Here is a 26,574-nt window from a genome sequence, read left to right on the forward strand (position 1 = left end):
CTCTCCCTGCTACTCTCTGCCCCTCTCCCTGCTACTCTCTGCCCCTCTCCCTGCTACTCTCTGCCCCTCTCCCTGCTACTCTCTCCCCCTCTCCCTGCTACTCTCTCCCCCTCTCCCTGCTACTCTCTCCCCCTCTCCCTGCTACTCTCTCCCCCTCTCCCTGCTACTCTCTCCCCCTCTCCCTGCTACTCTCTCCCCCTCTCCCTGCTACTCTCTCCCCCTCTCCCTGCTACTCTCTCCCCCTCTCCCTGCTACTCTCTCCCCCTCTCCCTGCTACTCTCTCCCCCTCTCCCTGCTCCTCTCTCCCCCTCTCCCTGCTCCTCTCTCCCCCTCTCCCTGCTCCTCTCTCCCCCTCTCCCTGCTCCTCTCTCCCCCTCTCCCTGCTCCTCTCTCCCCCTCTCCCTGCTCCTCTCTCCCCCTCTCCCTGCTCCTCTCTCCCCCTCTCCCTGCTACTCTCTCCCCCTCTCCCTGCTACTCTCTCCCCCTCTCCCTGCTACTCTCTCCCTCCTACTCTCTCCCCCTCTCCCTCCTACTCTCTCCCCCTCTCCCTCCTACTCTCTCCCCCTCTCCCTCCTACTCTCTCCCCCTCTCCCTGCTACTCTCTCCCCCTCTCCCTGCTACTCTCTCCCCCTCTCCCTGCTACTCTCTCCCCCTCTCCCTGCTACTCTCTCCCCCTCTCCCTGCTACTCTCTCCCCCTCTCCCTGCTACTCTCTCCCCCTCTCCCTGCTACTCTCCCCCTCTCCCTCCTACTCTCTCCCCCTCTCCCTCCTACTCTCTCCCCCTCTCCCTCCTACTCTCTCCCCCTCTCCCTCCTACTCTCTCCCCCTCTCCCTCTCTCCCCCTCCCACTCTCCCTCCCTCCCCCTCCCACTCTCCCTCCCTCCCCCTCCCACTCTCCCTCCCTCCCCCTCCCACTCTCCCTCCCTCCCCCTCCCACTCTCCCTCCCTCCCCCTCCCACTCTCCCTCCCTCCCCCTCCCACTCTCCCTCCCTCCCCCTCCCACTCTCCCTCCCTCCCCCTCCCACTCTCCCTCCCTCCCCCTCCCACTCTCCCTCCCTCCCCCTCCCACTCTCCCTCCCTCCCCCTCCCACTCTCCCTCCCTCCCCCTCCCACTCTCCCTCCCTCCCCCTCCCACTCTCCCTCCCTCCCCCTCCCACTCTCCCTCCCTCCCCCTCCCACTCTCCCTCCCTCCCCCTCCCACTCTCCCTCCCTCCCCCTCCCACTCTCCCTCCCTCCCCCTCCCACTCTCCCTCCCTCCCCCTCCCACTCTCCCTCCCTCCCCCTCCCACTCTCCCTCCGTCTCCCCCTCCCACTCTCCCTCCGTCTCCCCCTCCCACTCTCCCTCCGTCTCCCCCCCACTCTCTCTCCGTCTCCCCCCCACTCTCTCTCCGTCTCCCCCCACTCTCTCTCCGTCTCCCCCCCACTCTCTCTCCGTCTCCCCCCCACTCTCTCTCCGTCTCCCCCCCTACTCTCTCCGTCTCCCCCCCTACTCTCTCCGTCTCCCCCCCTACTCTCTCCGTCTCCCCCCTACTCTCTCCGTCTCCCCCCTACTCTCTCCGTCTCCCCCCCTACTCTCTCCGTCTCCCCCCCTACTCTCTCCGTCTCCCCCCCTACTCTCTCCGTCTCCCCCCTCCCTACTCTCTCCGTCTCCCCCCTCCCTACTCTCTCCGTCTCCCCCCTCCCTACTCTCTCCGTCTCCCCCCTCCCTACTCTCTCCGTCTCCCCCCTCCCTACTCTCTCCGTCTCCCCCCTCCCTACTCTCTCCGTCTCCCCCCCCCTACTCTCTCCGTCTCCCCCCCCCCTACTCTCTCCGTCTCCCCCCCCCCCTACTCTCTCCGTCTCCCCCCCCCCCTACTCTCTCCGTCTCCCCCCCCCTACTCTCTCCGTCTCCCCCCCCTACTCTCTCCGTCTCCCCCCCCTACTCTCTCCGTCTCCCCCCCTACTCTCTCCGTCTCCCCCCCCTACTCTCTCCGTCTCCCCCCCTACTCTCTCCGTCTCCCCCCCCTACTCTCTCCGTCTCCCCCCCTACTCTCTCCGTCTCCCCCCCTACTCTCTCCGTCTCCCCCCCCCTACTCTCTCCGTCTCCCCCCCCCTACTCTCTCCGTCTCCCCCCCTACTCTCTCCGTCTCCCCCCCCCTACTCTCTCCGTCTCCCCCCCCCTACTCTCTCCGTCTCCCCCCCCCCTACTCTCTCCGTCTCCCCCCCCCTACTCTCTCCGTCTCCCCCCCCCTACTCTCTCCGTCTCCCCCCCCCTACTCTCTCCGTCTCCCCCCCCCTACTCTCTCCGTCTCCCCCCCCCTACTCTCTCCGTCTCCCCCCCCCTACTCTCTCCGTCTCCCCCCCTACTCTCTCCGTCTCCCCCCCTACTCTCTCCGTCTCCCCCCCTACTCTCTCCGTCTCCCCCCCTACTCTCTCCGTCTCCCCCCCTACTCTCTCCGTCTCCCCCCCTACTCTCTCCGTCTCCCCCCCCTACTCTCTCCGTCTCCCCCCCTACTCTCTCCGTCCCCCCCCTACTCTCTCCGTCTCCCCCCCTACTCTCTCCCTCCCCAATGCCGTCTCTCTCCCTCCCCAATGCCGTCTCTCTCCCTCCCCAATGCCGTCTCTCTCCCTCCCCAATGCCGTCTCTCTCCCTCCCCAATGCCGTCTCTCTCCCTCCCCAATGCCGTCTCTCTCCCTCCCCAATGCCGTCTCTCTGCCTCCATTTCTTGCGCAGTATTCTCACACCAATAGGTATGAGTGTGTGGATGTGTGATAGTGATTGAAGAGCCATGCCTTACTTCATCTCATTTCAGGCCATTTCTTTCTAACATTTTCTTGCAAGTGTTGTTGACATGTGTCGATAGCACAATCAAGTTTGTCTCCATGGCACAGATTCACGTTGAACTAATCACCTGAAGTGAACGAAAACTGTAAACCTGTCCTTCACATTTCACCTAACCTGACAAACTATTTTTGGTATTCGAGAATTGTTCCTGGATTGAACCTTGGTTTCAACATCACAATGAGAGACCTACACCTCATCACCATTTATGATCCTCTTAAACATCATGTCATTCTCGTTTGCGAGATTCAAAAGCGCTTCACAGATTATGAGGTTAACGTCTTCCTGGTCTTGACTCGAACTGTGGGATGAAGTTGGCAGCAACATGATGCATTCCAAGATGCTGTGTTAGGGTTTCATGAAATGATCCAACAGAAATGTTAGTCTGACAGTCATTCTTCGATTGGGATGCGCAATTTCGTTCAGGCTCCTGACATCAGCATCACTGGTACATGTTGTGAAGGGTATCCTGAATGAGGGTCCTTTGTAAAATGAGTCCGGCCACCTTTAAACTATGTTAACTATTCGTAAAACTGAATATAGCTTAAGCACTGACCACCATCTGGTTCGTGCATCAGTTGTGTCTCTGTAAAGGTTTTCTTGATTTTCATTCAAAATTTAATGCAGGATCATAGATTTTCTGACTCTGCCATCTTGAAATTCGCAAACTGTGTGACATATTCTATTCAATACAGCACTGAACAATAACAGACATAAAACAATGAAAATTCTGGCACACCCACATTAAACACAAGCATGTGCAGGGATGCCAACTGCATTTCGCTCCAAGACGCCATTGGCGCGAAATTACGAATGTTATGGAATTTTTTGAACAGACCTTGTATATGACAGCTCCACCTCTTTCCATAATGTGTCTATTTACATATGCTGAAACCTTACACCCACCTACATTTATCTTCTCCACATCTTTGGTGATATCGTGTTTGCACAGCCATAATACATCTATTCCACTCTGTTTCTAAATCTTCTAAACGAAAAAGCTCATCTGATTCAATGTTTTAATCCCGACATTCTGATGCGATGGTCTAACATTATTTTTCACTGTACTTTCATGAGAATGTGTAGTGCCCACCCGTCTGACATTCTCATTAAGCTTAATTTCATTCAGTGTCGAATCATTGGACACTGATCTTAGCCTAAAAAAAGAGGTACTTCCCTGAGTTTCAGTACTCCGCTTAAAAATTTTGCTATCATCACTACCAATTTACCCTTTTCTTTCCTACTGAGATGCAGGCCACACCTTGTGAAGTCCCATCTGCTAATAGTATCAATACGAACTAAAGGCATACCTGACAAAGTAGCTGCCCAAAGTAGCTGATCTAACTCCATATTGACCTTCGTGACAAAACTGTTCAGTTGGGGCAAACCTAACCCCATGAAAGCAGGAACCAAGCCCACGTTTGTAAGATTGGGTGCAGATGATATTTTTAGCAGGTTGTACTCAATATTGTAGACCCGACCCATGTCAATACTGGTTCCAGTTCCACCCATTATCACATCGTCTTGCTTTGTGAAACACTTGCACAATGATCCTACATTCTCAGTCACTAGGCTAAGACATGCACTGGGCTAGCAGAAACTTGTCGCCTGTAACTTCTGAAAGAAAACAAGATTGCTTCCTTGCATAAAGTTCGTGCTTCTCTACATCAGGGAGCAACAATTGTGGTTCAGAGGGTTATGCCAGTTTTCAAAGCCTTCATCTTCCCTCCAGTTTTTGAATGTCAACAAGCACCCTTTGGCCTATTTTTTGGCTTGGTCCATGTCTCTAAGCTCATACTTTTGCCACAGTGTCATTTCCACCATAGGTGCCTTCGGAATAGCATAATAAGCAATGAGTACCGGACAGACAAGGTCATATGGTAAAGCTCACTATCCAACATTCACTTGTGCACCCTGAAAGAAGCATATGTTTGCTAAGAGAGCAGTGATTTTCATTGATTAGTATGGCAATTTTTATTTCTGAGTTAAGATGACTTCGTTCCAAAACACACATAGCCAGCACATAGTGTTATACTAGGTAAACGGATTTCTTTATGACCTTAAAGACTAAGCGACAAGAGGAAATCTTATAGCTCTGCAGACTTCAGCATAGGTATCTGGTGTTTGACCACTGAACTTTACTGAGAATATTTGCAGAAGTGCAGTCGATGGAAACCTGTGTCGAGGAAAAGAATTTCGAAGATGTGTAGAAAGATGTTCGTCGTCGTCGTCGTTGTTGTTGTTGTGGTCTTCAGTCCTGAGACTGGTTTGATGCAGCTCTCCATGCTAATCTATGCTATGCAAGCTTCTTCATCCCCCAGTACGTACTGCAGCCCACATCCTTCTGAATCTGCGTAGTGTATTCATCTCTTGGTCTCCCTCTACGATTTTTACCCTCCACTCTGCCCTCCAATACTAAATTGGTGATGTGCCACAAACTCCTCTTCTCCCCAATTCTATTCAGTACCTCCTCATTAGTTATGTGATCTACCCATCTAATCTTCAACATTCTTCTGTAGCACCACATTTCGAAGTCTTCTATTCTCTTCTTGTCCAAACTATTTATCGTCCATGTTTCACTTCCATACATGGCTACACTCCATACAAAAACTTTCAGAAACGACTTCCTGACACTTAAATCAATATTCGGTGTTAACAAATTTCTCTACTTCGAGGATCATCAGTTAGTTTGCTCCCCAAATAGCAAAACTCCTTTATTACTTTAAGTGTCTAATTTCCTAATCTAATTCCCTCAGCATCACCCAACTTAATTCGACTACATTCCATTACCCTCGTTTTGCTTTTGTTGATGTTAATCTTATATCCTCCTTTAAAAGACACTGCCCATTCCGTTCAACTGCTCTTCCATGTCCTTTGCTCTCTGTGACAGAATTACAATGTCATTGGCGAGCCTTAAAGTTTTTATTTCTTCGCCATGGATTTTAATACCTACTCCGAATTTTTCTTTTGTTGGTTTTACTGCTTACTCAATAAACAGATTGAACATCATCAGGGAGAGGCTACAACCCTGTCTCACTCCCTTCCCAACCACTGCTTCCTTTTCATGTCCCTCGACTCTTATAACTGCCATCTGGTTTCTGTACAAATTGTAAATAGCGTTTCGCTCCCTGTATTTTACCCCTGCCACCTTCAGAAATTGAAAGAGAGTATTCCAGTCAACATTGTCAAAAGCTTTCTCTAAGTCTACAAATGCTAGAAACGTAGGTTTGCCTTTTCTTAATCTAGTTTCTAAACTAGGTCATAGGGTCAGTATTGCCTCACGTGTTCCCATATTTCTACAGAATCCAAACTGATCTTCCCAGACGTCGGCTTCTATCAGTTTTTCCATTCATCTGTAAAGAATTCGCGTTAGTATTTTGCAGCTGTGACTTATTAGACTGATAGTTTGGTAATTTTCACATCTGTCAACGCCTGCTTTCTTTGGGATTGGAATTATTATATTCGCCTTGCAGTCTGAGGGTATTTCGCCAGTCTCATACATTTTGCTCACCAGATGGTAGAGTTTTGTCAGGACTGGCTCTCCCAAGGCCATCAGTAGTTCTAATGGAATGTGTACTCCCGGGGCCTTGTTTCGACTCAGGTCTTTCAGTGCTCTGTCAAACTCTTCATGCAGTATCGTTTCTCCCATTTCATCTTCATCTACATCCTCTTCCATTTCTATAACACTGCCCTCAAGTACATCGCCGTTGTATAGACCTTCTATATACTCCTTCCACCTTTCTGCTTTCCCTTCTTTGCTTAGAACTGGATTTCCATCTGAGCTCTTGATATTCATACAAGTGGTTCTCTTTTCTCCAAAGGTATCTTTAATTTTCCTGTAGGCACCATATATCTTACCGCTTGTGAGATAAGCCTCTACATCCTTACATTTGTCCTCTATCCATGCCTGCTTAGCCATTTTGCACTTCCTGTCGATCTCATTTTTGAGACGTTTGTATTCCTTTTTGCCTGCTTCATTTACTGCATTTTTGTATTTCCTCCTTTCGTCAATTAAATTCAGTATTTCTTCTGTCACCCAAGGATTTCTACTAGCCCTCATCTTTTTACCTACTTGATCGTCTGCTGCCTTCACTACTTCATCTCTCAAAGCTACCCATTCTTCTACTGTATTTCTTTCCCCCATTCTTTTCAATTGTTCCCTTATGCTCTCCCTGAAACTCTGTACAACCTCTGGTTTAGTCGGTTTATCCAGGTCCCATCTCCTTGGATTCCCACCTTTTGGCAGTTTCTTCAGTTTTAATCTGCAGTTCATAACCAATAGATTGTGGTCAGACTCCACATCTGCCCCTGGAAATGTCTTACAATTTAAAACCTGGTTCCTAAATCTGTCTTGCCATTATGTAATCTATCTGATACCTTCTCGTATCTCCATGATTCTTCCATATATACAACCTTCTTTTATGGTTCTTGAACCAATTGTTAGCTATGATTAAGTTGTGCTCTGTGCAAAATTCTACCAGGCGGCTTCCTCTTTCATTTCTTAGCCCCAATCCATATTCGCCTACTACGTTTCCTTCTCTTCCTACTATCGAATTCCAATCACCCATGACTATTAAATTTTCGTCTCCCTTCACTATCTGAATAATTTCTTTTATTTCATCATACATTTCTTCAATTTCTTCTTCATCTGCAGAGCTAGTAGGCATATAGACTTGTACTACTGTCGTAGGTGTGGGCTTCGTGCCTATTGTGGCCACAACAATGCGTTTGCTGTGCTGTTTGTACTATATTGAAATTTCTTGACCATGGCGACTATCCTACAAGGAAAAATGTAGATGATGTAGTAAATTGTAAGATAGCTTTCACATGGTGTCACCAATCAAGAGGAAGAATCCTGAAACCTTTGGGATACACATACAACAAATGGAATGACGAAAGATGCACCCCAATAGAGGATCTGATAGTGTAGTAAATATTACTTCTCTGAGATAAATTCACAGCCTCAGGAAAGGAAATAATCGTTTCTGTATTATTTATTTTGGTCAGATGTGGCTCAATCAAAATAATGCACTAAACATATGACAGAGTTCAAAAAGCAATAACAGAATGAAAGTACTGTATGGCAAAGGAAACATGCTTACTGCCATGCAGGATGATCTAAATATGGCTTTATCAAAAGCTATGATTTACATGCCCCAAACCAATGATTATTATGAAGAACTTAGCAGTGGCGTATTTCAACCCTTGTGTTTACCTTTATTGAGTCTATTAAATGAGGACTGTCTGATTTTCATCGACAATGCCAGTTACAATTCCACAATAAAGGAGAAATTTCCTAGTTAAAGAACAGAGAAGGAGGAAATTCCACATGAGCTTGAAGAGAAAAGTAAATTTAATGCTGCTATACTAAGGTGGAGTTTGTCAGGTGTCATTGCCATCTTTATAATCGATATGAACTTCACAGCTTAGCAACAGAAATGGAACACACGATTGTGAGACTGCCCTATTAGTGCAGAAAAGGTGGACAGGGTATCATTGAAGGGAAGGGGAATGAAGAGGCAAGGGGAGTGGAGGGGGAAGAAAAGCAGAGGAGAAAGGGAGTGGAATGGAGGGGCAAGAGGGGAGGGGACTGTGTGAGTAGAGGGGAGGGGGCAAGTAGAGGTCATAGAGGGGACTCCATACGTTAAAATTAAAGACAGTATGAATAATTTAGAAACAAAAAAAATTGTGTAGAGCGACATATAGAAACAAGTGCCTGTGAGCTTAAATTAAATGATTGTAGCTGTGTATAGGTCCCCATTGGGAAATTTCCAGCGATTTCTGAAGTACTTGGATTCTTTATTATGCCATCTGGCAGTCAGAGAGAATCACATTATTGTTTGTGGGGTTTTCAATGTAGATATTCTGAAATAATCTGACAGAAAGAAAGACTTTGAAGTATGACTTCTTTCAATGTGACATTGGTTATTGATTTTGCTGCATAGGTAGTACAGGAAAGCAGAACTCAGAGAAATTCATATTTAAGTGGAAGAATGCAGAAGGTTGAAATTAACAGTAGAGATAGTGTGCAACTGTAACTGGGGAAGTATCAAGAATGGTGTTCCATGGTGTTCAGTTTTGTTCCCCATTTTTTCTTAATATGTATTAACGACTTCACACTCTATATTCATGAAGATGCAAAGCTAGTTATTTTTCTGATTATACTGTAATCACACCCAAGAAACAAGAATTAGCTGAGGAAATTGTGAATCGTTTTTCAGGAAATTATGAAGTTGTCTGCAGATGGTCTCACAATAAATTTTGAGAAAACACAATAAATACTGTTCTGTGCATTAAATAGCATAATACCATATCTTAAATATAGATTTTGATCACAAATCTGTTGCTAAGCAGAATATTCGAAATTTCTGGGTGTGTACATTGATGAGAAATAAATTTGAAGGAGCAGATCGATGAGCTGATGAAACATTTCAGTTCAGCAACTTAAGCTATTAGAGTTATTGCAAATTTTGGTGACAAACATATCAATAAATTAACCTACAACGCCTATTTTCATTCACTGCTCTCATATAGCATCATGTTTTGGGGAAACTCATCATTAAGAGAAAAAGTACTCATTGCACAAAAGCAGATTAGTAGTAGGAGAGCACCCAAGATAACCTTGTAGACACTTATTTAAGAAACTTGGGATATTCGCAGTACTTTCACAATACGTACGTTCACTTACTAAATTTGTTATTAATGACGAATCACAGTTCAAAGATAATAGCAAAGTGCACTGGGCTAAATCTGACTTGGGCACAGGAAGAGATGAATTATGCTGCCACAAAAATCTTTGATTGTCTACCAGATAACCAACCAGCATCTAAGAACAAATCAAAATAATTTATGAATGATGATGTTGTCTCCTCAGAAGATGAGTCTTTAAATATGAAATACTTATTGTAAAAAAATTGCATTGTGTTAAGAAACCTAATGTTAAACTGACAAATTCCACATTACAAAATGTCATATTCATGATCTGTGGATCAGGTGTTAATGTAACGCAATGTAGTGTAATATCATGAAACCAGGCAAGGACTGTACATTACTCTATAGTTACTATAATTTGTATCTTACCAGCTGTAAGCAGAATCATGTTGAAAGGTGGATCAGCATATGGTTTATCTGGGTGACAGACTGCAAGAAACCGAGTGACTTCCTATGATCGCTGGAATGCACTAACCACTTGTACGCCACTGCAACATTTGGGCAGTGCGTACTTTATTTTCTAGGTCATTGCCGCTCCCATCATTAAAAAAAATTTTAAAAAGATTTTCAAGTTTTAACTACTGTTTTCACCAGATGGCAGTATATTGGATGTGAGTGGTAGGCAGTGGCTACAGGGCAATGTTCAGCATTACCATGTTATAAATGGCGTATGTGAGAACTTTCTTGTTTCATTCAAAAAACTGGCTATTTAAAAGTTTAATTGACACCTCAGAATTGGGGATCAAATAGTTTATATGAGCTCATAATACATTATTTTTTGTACAGATTGCCTGAGGATGCACCAATAACTGGTGCAAAACCAGTCACAGATTTAATAAAAATCATTCATACAGTCAGGGCGGAATTTTCTTTGAAAAATTGTCGAAGTTTGGCTGTGGTTGCCCACTTTACAAACCAGTCTGATAAATTAAGTCTGGAATGGTCTTATTAGTTGCGTTTAGAGGACTCTAAAGTTGATAGTCAGCACTTACCATCTGTAGATCGTGAAAGCTTCAGTCTTCTGAGTAATATCTAAAAGGGTTCACTAGACCTCTGTGCTGTGTAACTTGCCTTATCTGACAGCAGGTGTATAAGAAATGTACCTACATGGGTACCAGACATGCAAATATTTTTTGAAGACTGAGTTCAGAAATCAGTGGGATAGAGTATTATGCATTAACCTGCCAACTTGGAAATTTGGATGTAAGACCATTTCATTGTTTCCTTTTTAAACTACAATTTGCAATTCATCATTGACACAATGTGTAACACCATAAGCAGTTAATACTAGTAACCAATAAAGTGAGTACCCGCAAACATTTTGATCAATCACAAAGTAAATATATTTGATTAGACATTCAGACTAAATGATTCTAAAGTCTATGTACATTAATGATGTATACTGTCCAGTAAACAAAGATCAGGAAAAGGTGAAAGCTTCAATCGGTGGTCCCTTAAATTTTCTCTTGACCACAAATTGTTTCCATAAAAGAATGAGAGAGTCAAGGAGGGAGTGATACTGTGGGGAAGGATGTTGAACATTAACAGTGATTTCACCTTCCTATGCATTATAACAAAAGCAATAATCTCACTTTCAACTTGAGCAGAAAGCCACACCAACATCTGTAATTGAATTACTCCGTCAAAATACAGGTAACAGTGAGGGACATGCAGCCCATAGCCCAGTGCCCAGTCTGTAACTTAGCAAACATACAAGGTGACAGTTATTGAACTATATGAAAAATATCATAAATTAGTTGCAAACTACAGCGTTCACACACTTTATTCAAAATGTAAACTTCTCTACAGATATTCGGATTTAGGTTATGACATGTTCGATATGGCTGCCATCATTGGTGATGAAGTGGCACAGCCAAATAGCAAGATTCTGCAAGACCCACTGAAGTATGGGAACATCAGTATCGTCGATGACCACCTGAATATATGTTTTCAGCTCAGAAATGGTTTTGGGGTTACTGCTGTACACCTTCTGTTTAATATATCCATGCAAAAAGGACTCAAGTCTGTTCAGTTCCAGACGAGGGATTTTTCAGATTTCCAGCAATTTTTATTTTATTTTTCAGTAAAATTTTTGTAATTTTGATTCCTAAGAACTTGATATACTAATTAAAAATTGTACTGTAGCCCGCCACTGCAGAATAATACTGCAGCAATAAAACAAAGACGGGGGAATATCACCAAAATAATTCTCTTGTTACAAGGAAAATAGGCCATTCACCACAACAACAACCCGTGCCACACAAGCACCTGCTGACAACAGTATTAAAGATTCTGCAATACTTTGTAACAACGAACTGCTTTCAATAAGTCTCATTCCTGGGCTCATTTTAATGAGTGACGTCGTAATTGCTTACATTTACAACTGGACAGAGGAAATATTGCGAATGTTTGTTTCAGAAGCGTTAATTTCAAAGTAAATTTCATTTTATGCGAGATGTTATGTTTGAGAACGTGTGATGAATTTACTAAATCATTAGATTCCCATTCAAAACTTAGCGCTCCTGTCCAGCCATATAGATAAATTATGGTCCCAGAAGACCGTGACATAAATCTAAATTTTGACTGCACATTTGCATTTCCACATATCTTGAAAAGGTAATACACAAAAGATAACAAAGTTTCGAGTTTAGTCTTTCATATTTATTTTAGTTCTTTCACTGATTACAGGTTACGCAATAATGTGACACAAAGTATAGTTGCCTTTCAAAAACAAGTGTGAAGTAAGTTCTTGAGAGATCTATGTAAAAAATCAGTGCTCTACAGAACCTGTAAGGAATGAAGTGTCCGTGCTCGTCAGAAATATTAAGCTGCTGCAATTGACGCTGGTGCTCTTGTAACCATACCCTCGGAAAAACAGCAAAAAGTTTTCGAAAGTCAATATTATATATGAAAACTTTGCTTTTATTGTGGGTGTACTGATGTATGTTAGTTTAAACCATTAACCTTTCCTATTTGTGCGTTTGCACAGCCTAACATTCATGTTGTTACTGGCTGACATCACGTTTCCTACGCTCTGAATATCTGCTGCCATTGGTTGGCGAGATCATGTGACACGAGCTAGGCTTGGTCGACAAAACCACGTCACAATCTTTGTTTCAGTGCTTTGGATTCTACCATGATGTAATTGGTGGAATTCGTGTTCATACTTTTGTGATACGAAATTATCTAGTGCATATGTTTCCACACATCAAAGAATTTTCAAAAATTCTTCGATTTTTGCTAGGTTGAGATTCCTACACTGCCAGGAAGATCTATACAGGTTTATAAATCCATAACCATTCAAGGGATTCATAAGATTTACAGCTCCTAGGGAAATGATACCATCTTTTAACATGGAAAAATGTGCTTCCAACCAGTAAAAAGTTTTCACCCTAGAAAGGGCGTTTCTAATTGCGAAATAGGGGAATATTTTTGTCTTGTCCAGGTATACACCGTCGTTATGGTTTCAGCCTTCCATATGAAATGAAGTGGCTATTGAGAAGAAACGCCATGCACTGGTGGTACAGTTGTTTTATCAGAACAGTAGCACTACGTTGCAGGAATATCATTGAAAGAAATGGCTGTGAACTGTGTGAATAAATGTGTTGAAGAATATGATCAAGAAATTTGAAGAAATACGTGAATTGAGTGCTGCAGCAGATTCCAATATCAGTTGGTGAAGTTGCTTTTAGCTACAGCCGACCATGCAGCAGATGCCTCTAGAGTTGTCACAGGATATCCCCCCCCCCCTCTCTCTCTCTCTCTCTCTCTCTCTCTCTCTCTCTCTCTCTCTCTCTCTCTCTCTCTCTCTCCCTCTCGCCCCTCTCCCCCCTCTCTCCCCCCCTCTCTCGCCCCCTCTCCCCCTCTCTCGCCCCCTCTCCCCCTCTCTCGTCCCCCTCCCTCTCCCCCCTCCCCCTCCCTCTCCCCCCTCCCTCTCCCCCCTCCCTCTCCCCCTCCCTCTCCCCCTCCCTCTCCCCCTCCCTCTCCCCCTCCCTCTCCCCCTCCCTCTCCCCCTCCCTCTCCCCCTCCCTCTCCCCCTCCCTCTCCCCCTCCCTCTCCCCCTCCCTCTCCCCCTCCATCTCACCCTCCCTCTCACCCCTCTCCCCCTCTCTCCCCCCTCTCCCCCTCTCCCCCCTCTCCCCCCTCTCCCCCTCTCCCCCCCTCTCTCGCACCCTCTCTCGCGCCCTCTCTCCCCCCTCTCCCCCTCTCTCCCCCCTCTCTCCCCTCTCTCGCACCCTCTCTCCCCCCTCTCCCCCTCTCTCGCACCCTCTCTCCCCTCTCTCCCCCCTCTCCCCCCTCTCCCCCCTCTCTCGCCCCCTCTCCCCCCTCTCTCGCCCCCTCTCCCCCTGTCTCGCCCCCTCTCCCCCCTCTCCCCCTGTCTCGCCCCCTCTCCCCCTGTCTCGCCCCCTCTCCCCCCTCTCCCCCTGTCTCGCCCCCTCTCCCCCCTCTCCCCCTGTCTCGCCCCCTCTCCCCCCTCTCTCGCCCCCTCTCCCCCCTCTCTCGCCCCCTCTCCCCCCTCTCTCGCCCCCTCTCCCCCCTCTCTCGCCCCCTCTCCCCCCTCTCTCGCCCCCTCTCCCCCCTCTCTCGCCCCCTCTCCCCCCTCTCTCGCCCCCTCTCCCCCCTCTCTCGCCCCCTCTCCCCCCTCTCTCGCCCCCTCTCCCCCCTCTCTCGCCCCCTCTCCCCCTCTCTCGCTCCCTCTCCCCCCTCTCTCGCCCCCTCTCTCGCCCCCTCTCTCGCCCCCTCTCTCGCCCCCTCTCTCGCCCCCTCTCTCCCCCCTCTCTCGCCCCCTCTCTCCCCCCTCTCTCCCCCCTCTCTCTCCCCCCTCTCTCTCCCCCCTCTCTCCCCCCTCTCTCTCCACCCTCTCTCCCCCTCTCTCTCCCCCCTCTCTCCCCCCTCTCTCCCCCCTCTCTCCCCCCTCTCTCCCCCCTCTCTCCCCCCTCTCACTCTCTCCCCCCTCTCACTCTCTCCCCCCTCTCACTCTCTCCCCCCTCTCACTCTCTCCCCCCTCTCACTCTCTCTCCCCCCTCTCACTCTCTCTCCCCCCTCTCACTCTCTCTCCCCCCTCTCACTCTCTCCCCCCTCTCACTCTCTCCCCCCTCTCACTCTCTCCCCCCTCTCACTCTCTCCCCCCTCTCCCCCTCTCCCCCTCTCCCCCTCTCCCCCTCTCCCCCTCTCCCCCTCTCCCCCTCTCCCCCTCTCCCCCTCTCCCCCTCTCCCCCTCTCCCCCTCTCCCCCTCTCCCCCTCTGCCCCTCTGCCCCTCTGCCCCTCTGCCCCTCTGCCCCTCTGCCCCTCTGCCCCTCTCCCACTCTCCCCCTCTCCCCCTCTCCCTCTCTCCCCCTCTCTCCCCCTCTCCCTCTCTCCCCCTTCCCTCTCTCCCCCTCTTTCTCCCCCTCCCCAACCCCCTCCCTCTCTCGCTCTCTCTCTCTCCCCCTCTCTCCCCACTTCTGCTTCTGCCTCTGACTGTCTACCACTGCCCCACCACCTGGTCAACAGTTCAAAAGATTTTGTGGCACATTTTACACTAGTATCTCACTGTGCTGCTAAAGAAGCCCCAATATAGGCTTCAAGTGACTTTGACCTTCATTTTTGGCATGCGGGGAAATGAGTAACTTTTGGATGGACAAAGCATATTTTGCTTTGCATGGGGCTGTGAATGCACAGAACTGTCACATATGGGTTTGTCCTCCCAAATATTGTGCCAGAACATCCACTGCACTCAGCTTATGTGAATGTGGTGTGGTTTCACAAGCCCCTACATTCTGTCAGTGTTTCTTGGAGACAATGACACATAATGGACCCCTTCGGTGTACAGTGACATCTGAACTTGATAAGGACCTTGTTATGCAATGTGATTCCTGCATTTCAGTGTCTTCACCAGTATTTTGATGTGAGATACACTAGATATGCTGTAGGCAACTGTTAACCATGTCATGTCATGGATACATCATTTTGCAGAGTCGGTAGACCATTTTGAACACGTAACACCTGATAATATCCTCATAAACGCACCAGAACCACCATTATCATTGCTCTGGTCGTTTTTCCTATTTTCCTGCACTGGTAACTCATTCTGGATGCTTATAGCAACATATTTTCACCTGGTAGTAGAAAGTGAAATATTACTTTTCAGCATACTCCGTGAGGACACCAGTTAATGAACTTGCTACAATGTTTTTGCATCCTGCAAAGTATAGAGCCCATATTGCAGCACCCTGAACACTGTCAGTTTAATTACAAACACTTAGAATGCCTCGGATCAACTTCTTCTTATGAAGGCAGTGTGGTTGTGTGTGATGTCCTTAGGTTACTTGGATTTTAGTAGTTCTAAGTCCAGGGGACTGATTACCTCAGATGTTAAGTCCCATAGTGCTTAGAGCCATTTGAACCATTTTAATAATTACACATAAAATCTGCAGTGGCTCAAATTGATCATTATTGAGTTTCGTCTGGTTATTTTCGTTTTAAACCACGTTTACTTCATCATTTCTTTCCTTCTGGTGAATATTGTAATTTTAAATTAGTTACTGAATATGTAATTTCTTATACACTTTTATGACTCGTGGCCTATAGTACTTGATTTATGGACACTCAAATATTGTTTCTTTGTTGTTTGTATATCATTATTTAACATTCTTGTCCTTACTCTTCAGATTGACTCAGAGTACTGGTGGGAGCTGTGGCATATTATGTGAGGAAACTTATCACCATGGGCTAGTCCAGGATAAGTTGAAGATGTCAACACACGAGTTGGGTCCCAATACAGAAGATGTGATTATCGATAAGGAGTGGTCAGTTGCTACCCAATATGACTGTAGTACAAGGGAAAAGGAATTTCATGTATATAGCTGTAATTTCTGCCGACAAAGCTTTCCTTCCAAATACAGACTCATAATGCATGTGTTTGTGCACATTGATGGTATGCAACCACCTTTGTATGTTTGTAAGTGGTGTGGTGAGGTATTTCACAGTAATGTTCGTTTGAAAAACCATTTGAGAATGAGTGAGAATTCTGTCTTACCTGCTGGCAACCATGAAAAATATGGCTCTAGTGATCATCATCAAAGCAGTATCTTCTTGGATAGTGAGCCAGAAGTTTCTGTTACAGAACACAATGAGCAGTCTTCATGTAAGGAAACTTCGAAAGCTTCAAAGAAGTCCTCTAATGACAGGCGATACACACATTTGAGAAATGAGATGGAGAAATCAAATGATTATGGAGCTGCTTCTACAGCTGTTAATGTCACTGCCCAGGCTGATCTACTTACTGCAAACAGAACCCACAAATGTGATATTTGTCGCAAATTGTTTGCTAGGTCAAGTGATCTCAAGAGGCATGCACTGATACACACCGGGAAAAGACCTCACAAATGTGATATTTGTGGCAAATCGTTTGCCTAGTCATGTCATCTTAAGACTCACATATTGATTCACACTGGAGAGAAACCTCACAAATGTGAAATCTGTGGGAAATCTTTTACTATGTTAGGTGATCTCAAGAAACACACATTAATTCACACTGGGAAGAAACCTCACAAATGCCAGATTTGTGGGAAATGTTTTACTATGTTAGGCGATCTAAAGAAACACACATTCTTCCACACTGGAGAGAAACCTCACAAATGTGAGGTTTGTGGGAAATCTTTTGCTATGTCAGGTGATCTCAAGAAACACACATTAATTCACACTGGAAAGAAAGCGCACAAATGTGACATCTGTGGGAAATCTTTTGCTATGTCGGGCAGTCTCAAGGCACACAGTTTCATTCACACTGGACAGAAACCTAACAAATGTGTTATTTGTGGGAAATCTTTTGCTATGTCAGGCACTCTCAATAGGCATGTATTAATTCACACTGGAAGAAACCCTCATAAATGTGTAATCTGTGACAGAAGCTTCACTCAGTTGAGTACTCTCAAGACACATGCATTACTCCACTTCAGAAAGAAACTACAAGTAGGTGTTAGTTTAAGCAAATAGGTATCCCTGGTTGGTGCTCTCAAGGCCTGTAAAATAATAGATGTAGCAGGGAGACAATAAGTTGTAATGGCTGTGAAATAACAGTAGAATGGGGTAGAATTGTGAAAAAATGTGTAATTATGTATACTTTAGAGTGGTAGCAGATAAAATGACAATATAAAAATCCATATCTGCAGCTTGAAATCTCAAGAAATAGTATTGCTAAATGTGCCTCAAACGTGAATCAAATATGTTTCTGTTATTAACACTATTTTTTCCTACCGATCTTGAGACAAGAGGGTTCTGAATTGTGATAAATCCTTACTTTTGTCAGTAATCATAAGTAGCATGCAATATTTAGTATAAGGCCAAGGAAATGTCATGACTTTCTGATTATTACCCCTAACATAGTCATCATGTATTACTTGTAACTCTGCATTTTAGGAACAATGTCAGCAATTGGGTACCCATATATTCATGGCAGTTCCTTCACTCAGGCTAATAAACTCAACACTGGAGAAACATGATTATGGCAATTATTTTACTCAGGTATGTTTTCTCAAGAGATTTGCCCTGTGTGTCATTAAGTGTGTACATTTGTTGTGTTAGTACTAATCCTGCATTAGTAAATGTAACAACAAATATAACAACCTGCTCAATAGCATGATTGTCCATGTTTGGAACACAATGCGTAGACAGTTCTACATGATAGGGACTTGACAAGTTGTTTACATGTTTCTGGAAGTATGTTGCACCAGATGTTTTATTAAATATTGTTTCATGTACTTAATTGGTACTGATTGTTAAATCCTACCTCATTGGTTTGGTCCTTAACTAAGTGGAACATAATGCTCTCCCATTTTGCAAACTAAGAAAAATGACAAAATTCAATGTAAACAAACTAATACATATTAGCATCCAATCTCCTAATGCTTAGTCATAAATGAGAGTCGTGACTGAATTGTGCCAGTGTCCAAAATCTACTTAAGTATAAAATTACACAACAGCTGCTGCTCATGCACCACTGGTTTCGGTGATCTCAATAATTCACAATATCCTTGATTACATATGAGAGAAATTTGTTAACATCGAGTATAGATTTAAGTGTCAGGAAGTCATTTGTGAAAGTATTTTTATGGAGTGTAGCCATGCATGGGAGTGAAACATGGACGATAAATAGATTGGACAAGAAGAGAATAGAAGCTTTCGAAATGTGGTGCTACAGAAGAATGCTGAAGATTAGATGGGCAGCTCACATAACTAATGAGGAGGTATTGAATAGGATTGGGGAGAAGAGAAGTTAGTGGCACAACTTGACTAGAAGAAGGGATTGGTTGGTAGAATATGTTCTGAGGCATCAAGGGATCACCAATGTAGTATTGGAGGGCAGTGTGGAGGGTAAGAATCGTAGAGGGAGACCAAGAGATGAATACACTAAGCAGATTCGATTCAAAAGGATGTAGGTTGCAGTAGGTACTGGGAGATGACGCTTGCACAGGATAGAGTAGCATGGAGAGCTGCATCAAACCAGTCTCAGGACGGAAGACAACAACAACATAACCAATCTGAGGACAACTACAGTGACTGGGAGATGATGACACCAAGGCAACCACTCAATGTAGGTAATCCAGCTTACTCCACTCAGTGATGTGTGCAGTGTCGTGGTCAATGGTAACTTGCAATTTTCCGAAGCTAGTATTCATCAATGGTTTGCTGAAGGCGAGTCTTTGATTTTTTTGGTAGTGTAAGCAGTCTTTCAGTTGGGTGCCAGCACAAAAGGTGTTTCAGGGAAATTAACAGAAAAATTCAAAGCTGTTGTGTGTGTAAGTTAAATGAACAGATAACCTAATGGTGGGTGTGATACATTATAATAAGAAAGTTGAATAAAAGCTACTGTTAGAGAAACTAAAAAGTCTGAAGTGTAATTGTATGGCCAGAGCAGAGAACTGCTACTATAGTTGGCTGTGCTACCAAATACGGTAATTTGTTAACAGTGGCCAAAATAAAGGTTTGTGCATTGCAACAACAGTGCAAGAGCAAGGGAATTCTTTGGTTTCCTCTAAAATTAATGCAATTTCACAATTTGTGACAGTAGTGAGGGTAATAAAGTAGGATGCTTGTAATAATTAGTGTGAATGCACAGTTGAAATTCGAACTACATGACAGTCTGATGTACAACCCTAGCAAACAATCAGGATATCCGTTGCCAAACATTGCATTCATAAGAAGCTACACAGGTGACAGGGAAAGAGAAGGCGATAACACTCAGATTTGCAAATGGTGCAGATTATTGACAGAGATAGCTGCACAGTTAACACATCTATCGATCTTGACAGTTTTACAATACCACCAGTGCAATAATACAGCAAGGTTGATTCCTACATGGAGTTGGTCTTTTGCTTGTGTACTGATGCATGAAATGAATTACTAGTTATGGTTTGCTGGAAGGTTTCAGCTGGCACTAAGTTAGGGCTGAGTCTCTGTTGCAGTTTTGGCTGAATGGTAGGACCAAGGTGTTAACATGCAACTGTTGCGTGGCTGCTGTACAACAAAATCTGTGAAGCTTTGGTTACTTCCAAAGTAGCAGTCAGTTTGCACAGTTCCCTGTGTATAGTTATTAAGTCACGCTGGATCGCGTTTTTAAGTCCCTAATATTTCCGTATTGGCACAGTGACTATATTAAGGATTTGTCAGTTGGTAGCCAATAGGTTATCCTCAGTGTGAGTGAGCTGCACATACTAGGATTTCATTATACTGTGTAACAGTGAATGAAGCTTGCTGGGGAGCTTTATCACAGCTATCAGCATCAGTATGATCAGGGGTACAAAGTTTTTCAGCACAGCTGCACTTCCATTAAACCAAAGTTGCTGCCTAACATGGTGGAGAACTGTGACTAGTTGTCCACTGGATGAACAATGTCTGTAATGCAGTGAAGGAAAATGAAATCAGTGTGAAAAGACAAAGATGGTAGTTCATATTGTCTGGTCATTTCTGCTTGAATGCAGGTAAGTAAATGAATTTAGAGGCAAAACATTTAAAGTATTTCTCAGTGATGCAGTACTGGCAAGTAGTACATCAGCTTTGTGGGTGTGTAAAGCACAGGGTTGTGTCCAACTGTATAGCTATTTATAGTGTACCACATGTGAATGCATAACGTGGTATGTATTAGTGCAAATGAAAGGGTCACAAAAGTAACCTGTATCAGTAATGTATGCCTATCCAGATACATGGCTCTTTTGGTTAGTGACAGATTGGGAAGCACAGAGCAGCTGAACAGATTGCATGAAGCATTCTAAATCGTTCCATAAACGGAATGGAGGTCATCAGATGAGTTGGCATTCACGTCATCAAAATAGCAGAGCCTAAGTGGCAGGTAAAACACATCACTGGAGGGACAAATGCACAAAATTGTTGGTTAGTGAGTGTTTAATTAGAGTATGAATGTAACTGATAACATTGGTGGTGGCCTTATTGGGAAAAAGACTTCATTATTCATATTTATCTTGAAGGAGTGAACAGGCCTGAAATTTGGTGTGGTGCCGGGTGCATCAGCCAGGAACTGCTTGATAAATGTGATTCAGTACTACTGAATGCCACATTTTATTCAATGGAGGATGTAGATAACGTCTGATGTCCCCTTTTGCACAATGGCGACGAGTAATGTAGGACAATTGTTCATAAGCATCAAATGGAAGCTCCAGTATTATTATAAAAAGGTACTAAACGGATAGATACCCAAGAGCAGATCAGTGTTCAAACTGGAAACAATATGGAACATTACTGTACACATAGTATTCAAAGCCGTGTCAGTGGTAGGTGAAACATTGAGTCAAAATAACATGGTAGTGTAGGAATTAGAGATAGTTACCCACTCTCTTTAAGTGTCTAAGAGGGAATGTTGTGTTTCATAGGTGTTTGTGTTGTGTGTGAGTGGAGCCACTACTACCGTAATTGAGGTGTTGTAGTTCTCAGTGTGCAAGTGGGGCACGTATGTTTTTATTTGACAGCAAGATGACAGATGGTAAAATGGACCATAGTACAAAGAAGAATCAGAAGTAAGTGCTATGACCAGAACAGGGTCTCTATGATCACTAATCGCACCGTGTTAGGATGACGCCTCTGGAGGAACCAGAAGGCCAAGCAACATCTTCCTGCCTCATTTGCGTGGGATAGATTTTGAAAGACACTAATTGCCTATCTAGCGAGTCCCATTGGTTCCTTTCACGAGCAAATTGTTGAGCACTTAATGATGTGGAATAAACAGGAGCCTGTACATCGAAAAGGCATATCACATTTCTCACAGTATATCATTGTTTAATGGTCTTACACCCTCATGTTAAAAGGAAGTGGTTGGAAAAAAAAAACATGGTGTAAAGGATAGCAGTACTATTATCTTTCAGATTAGGATGCACGCTGGAAGCAGTTTGCAACTTGCTGGAATCACCTTTGTAGGTGTTGCAGTTGAAACAACCATATTAATATCTTAAAAGAATGATCAAAGTTTCAGATAGTTTGCTTATGCAATGGTAAGTCCAAAATTAACAGTGAAATGCATGAATGGAGTGGTGATATGCCCATTGCAAAGACATATGAGCCAAGATGATGTGAATAAATCATAGGTAGGGTTAGTGGGGGCCAAGATGAAGTGCTTAACGATATTATTGTCATTGCTCAAACACTTACTCTTTGACAACTGATGTGCCAAATCATTGGAATAACATTAGTCCTTCTGGTGACAAACAGACCCGAACTATTTGAAACAGTTAACGTAGAACAGGGAACCAGCGATCATAAAGCGGTTACGGCATCGATGATTTCAGCCGTAAATAGAAATATTAAAAAAGGTAGGACGATTTCTGTGTTTAGCAAAAGTACAAAAAGCAGATTACAGATTACCTGACGGCTCAACACAAAAGTTTTGTCCCAAGTACAGATAATCTTGAGGATCAGTGGACAAAGTTCAAAACCATCGTAGAATATGCATTAGATGAGTATGTGCCAAGCAAGATCGTAAGAGATGGAAAAGAGCCACCGTAGTACAACAACCAAGTTAGAAAACTGCTACGGAAGCAAAGGGAACTTCACAGCAAACATAAACACAGCCAAAGCCTTGCAGACAAACAAAACTTACACAAAGCGAAATGTAGTGTGAGGAGGGCGATGCGAGAGGCATTCAATGAATTCGAAAGTGAAGTTCTATGTACTAACTTGGCAGAAAATCCTAAGAAATTTTGGTCTTACGTCAAAGCGGTAGGTGGAACAAAACAAAATGTCCAGACACTCTGTGACCAAAATGGTACTGAAACAGAGGAAGACAGACTAAAGGCCGATATACTAATGTCTTTTTCCAAAGCTGTTTCACAGAGGAAGACCAGTACCCTCTCTTGATTGTCGCACAGATGACAAAATGGTAGATATCGAAATAGACGACAGAGGGACAGAGAAACAATTAAAATCGCCCAAAAGAGGAAAGGCCGCTGGACCTGATGGGATACCAGTTCGATTTTATACAGAATACATAAAGGAACTTGCCCCCTTCTTGCAGCGGTGTACCGTAGGTCTCTAGAAAAGCATAGCGTTCCAAAGGATTGGAAAAGGGCACAGGTCATCCCCATTTTCAAGAAGGGACGTCGAACAGATGTGCAGAACTATAGACATATATCTCTAACGTCGATCAGTTGTAGAATTTTGGAACACGTATTATGTTCGAGTATAATGACTTTCCTGGAGACTAGAAATCTACTCTGTAGGAATCGCCATGGGTTTCGAAAAAGACGATCGTGTGAAACGCAGCTCGCGCTATTCGTCCACGAGACACAGAGGGCGATAGACACGGGCTCACAGGTAGATGCAGTGATTCATGACTTCCGCAAGGTGTTTGATACAGTTCCCCACAGTCGTTTAATTAACAAAGTAAGAGCATATGGACTATCAGATCAGTTGTGTGATTGGATTGAAGAGTTCCTAGATAACAGAACGCAGTATGTCGTTCTCAATGGAGAGAAGTCTTCCAAAGTAAGAGTGATTTCAGATGTGCCACAGGGGAATGTTGTAGGACCGTTGCTATTCACAATATATATCAATGACCTTGTCGATAACATCAGAAGTTCACTGAGGCGTTTTGTGGATGATGCTGTAGAATATCTATAGGTTGTAACAATGGAAAATTGTACTGAAATGCAGGAGGATCTGCAACAAATTGACGCATGGTGCAGGGATTGGCAATTGAATCTCAATGTAGACAAGTGTAATGTGCTGCAAATACATAGAAAGAAAGATCCTTTATCATTTAGCTGCATTATAGCAGGTCAGCAACTGGAAGCAGTTAATTCCATAAATTGTCTGGGAGTAGGCATTAAGAGTGGTTTACAATGGGATGACCATCTAAAATTAATTGCCGGTAAAGTAGATGCCAGACTGAGATTCATTGGAAGAATCCTAAGAAAATTCAATCCCAAACAAAGGAAGTGGGTTACTGTAAACTTGTTCGCCCCTACTTGAATACTGCTCACCGGTATGGGATCTCTACCAGATAGGGTTGATAGAAGAGACAGAGAAGATTGAGTGGAGAGCAGTACAATTTGTTACCGGATCATTTAGTAATCGCAAAAGCGTTACAGAGATGATAGATAAACTCCAGTGGAAGACTCTGCAAGAGAGACGCTCAGTAGCTCGGTAAGGGCTTTTGTTGAAGTTTCAAGAACATACCTTCACCAAGGAGTCAGGCAGTATATTGCTCCCTCCTACGTATATCTCGTGAAGAGACCATGAGGATAAAAGCAGAGAGATTAGAGCCCACACAGAAGCATACAGGCAATCTTTCTTTCCACAAACATTGCGAGACTGGAATAGAAGGGAGAACTGGTAGAGTTACTCAAGGTACCCTCCTCCACACACTGTCAGGTGGTTTGCGGAGTATGGATGTAGATGTAGAGTGACATGGCCCAGATGAGCTCAGACTAGTCCCTTCTTAACAGAAGAACAGAACAGATTGAGGAACATGGTAGTAGGGACAGGAATAACATGGAAGGGTTAAGAAACTAACTTCAATGATATGTGACTACAGAATTTCTCCAGCAGTACAGAATGACTGTTCGTTGTGCCTTAGCAGTAGTTAAGAAAACATGTCATTGAGAAGTTGTCCCTATTCCTCCTCGTTTATTGAGGATGCGAACCAATGTCTCTACATACATTTTTTTAGCAGATAGCCAGATTAAAAGAGGATAGCATAATGTACAGTATCACGTGCCAGCACCATAGGATTGTCTAACAGCAAAATGGTACAACCATGGATCCATGCACACATTTATTCATATCTGTGGGGTTCTATCAAAATTATGTCCACATGGACATTAACCATTTGTAATACAGGTAAATACCACAAGGTCTTGTGGGAACAACTCGTTTTAATTATGGCTACACATCTGAATAGTGAGAGATGCAGTAGAAGTGCATCTATTACATTACTTGGTCAGAGAACACGCAGTGTAGTTCATGATTCCAAAAGTAGATGAAGAGAGAAAATGTGTCACTGTAGTGCACATAGTAAGCAGGTTTTCCCAGGAGGATATTAAATCACAATCACTGGGTTACCCATAAACGAAAGAAATAAAATCACTGGCCGATCAGAGTATTTCAAATGAAATACTATGTTGAAGCTAAAAGGAAGGTAATCTACCACATACTAGTACAACAAACTAGTTCACTGGTTTTGGCTAGTGTCAGGGGAGAGTGACTCTCATGACATCATTTCTATCACATATGAAATACAATAAACAAAATACAGAAAAAGTAACACAAAGCATAAAAAGAGGTACTCACAGAAATATTTAAAGTAAAATACTTTCAGAGTAACTGTAGCAGTGATAAGAGCTGTTAGCCCATCACTGTGTAATTACAACAATCAATGCATCTACCCTTCTTTGCAGAGCTATAAGTAAGTCTTATTCACCCATATGACAGTGAAGGTGCTGCTGTTGTTTAAAAATTTTTTGTCTCTGAACTTCATATACAACTGGGCATAATAAAACATTACCTTTCACAAACCATTGCTGGGAAACTACATTTGACACCTTCTATATCTTTAGTGGCTTTCCAGTATCATTGTTTGGTAATGAAGTTAAGTCATTCGTGATACAGAAGTAGTATATAATTTAACTTATCTATGCTCTCTTTCTCCTGACCTACCATTGATACCCTATATTTTTGTCATGCTGAATCTGTGGTCTTGACATGTAGCAGTGTCTTCTGACAGTGGACTTATCTGTGATGTTCAGGATTTCACATCTGAAGTCTATTGTAAATTAGGTGGAGAATCTAGAAAAGTGTAGTTGTTAAAGGCATAATAAATTTCCTAGACTAGCATATGGCAAAATTCGTAACCATAACTAGCTTGTTTCACCAGACCAATCCACATAAGTTACGATTCATTCCACCACAAATTACAAAGACCAGGACTTACTTTTGGTGTGTTATCCTGTACATACAAAGAATATAGATAATTTGACGTGCAACGGTGCTGACAAACAGTAAAGTATACTACACTGTATGCATGCGTTGGCCTGACTACTAGTGAAATGTTGCAGTGAGAGTTATTCTTTGTTTACAAAAGGCTAACACAACCCCCAGATAATATTGTTTTATACATTATAACTTCCCACTTGTGTGTACTACTAGAGATTTGGATAATTTCAAGTAGCTGTGGTTTGCATATATTAGGCGAGTATAGCAAGTACATGATCTCTATAGGTTATTCATGGGAGGAGGTAGCCTTTAGTGTTAACTCCAAACACTTGATATAGAGGTCATCTGGTTGTTGCAAATTTGGTTCTTAACTATTATATAAATGAATGCACTTATCTCTTGTCTCTTCATGTATTTAATTAAGTAGTTTACTTGCATATTGTGGACAAGAGAACTATGAATTCTAAAGTATAAATGGCTCTGAGCACTATGGGACTTAACAGCTGAGGTCATCAGTCCCCTAGAACTTAGGACTACTCAAACGTAACTAATCTAAGGAGGAGGAGGAGGAGGTTAGTGTTTAACATCCCATCGACAATGAGGGCATTAGAGACAGAGCGCA

At 43.8% G+C, this 26,574-nt stretch overlaps 1 protein-coding gene across 1 annotated transcript in view; it reads left to right on the top strand.

Moving 5' to 3' along the window:
• Nucleotides 1-18,274, top strand: part of LOC126427112 (zinc finger protein 726-like) — a 122,951-nt gene extending 104,677 nt beyond the window's left edge. Inside the window, 1 exon segment of the mRNA XM_050089334.1 lies at nucleotides 16,184-18,274. Coding sequence (XP_049945291.1) covers nucleotides 16,184-17,510 — 1,327 coding nt within the window. The 3' untranslated portion in view covers nucleotides 17,511-18,274.
• Nucleotides 18,275-26,574: the final 8,300 nt, after the last annotated feature.

The sequence above is a fragment of the Schistocerca serialis genome, chromosome 11 (assembly GCF_023864345.2).
Source record: "Schistocerca serialis cubense isolate TAMUIC-IGC-003099 chromosome 11, iqSchSeri2.2, whole genome shotgun sequence".
NCBI classification, from domain to species: Eukaryota; Metazoa; Arthropoda; class Insecta; order Orthoptera; family Acrididae; genus Schistocerca; species Schistocerca serialis.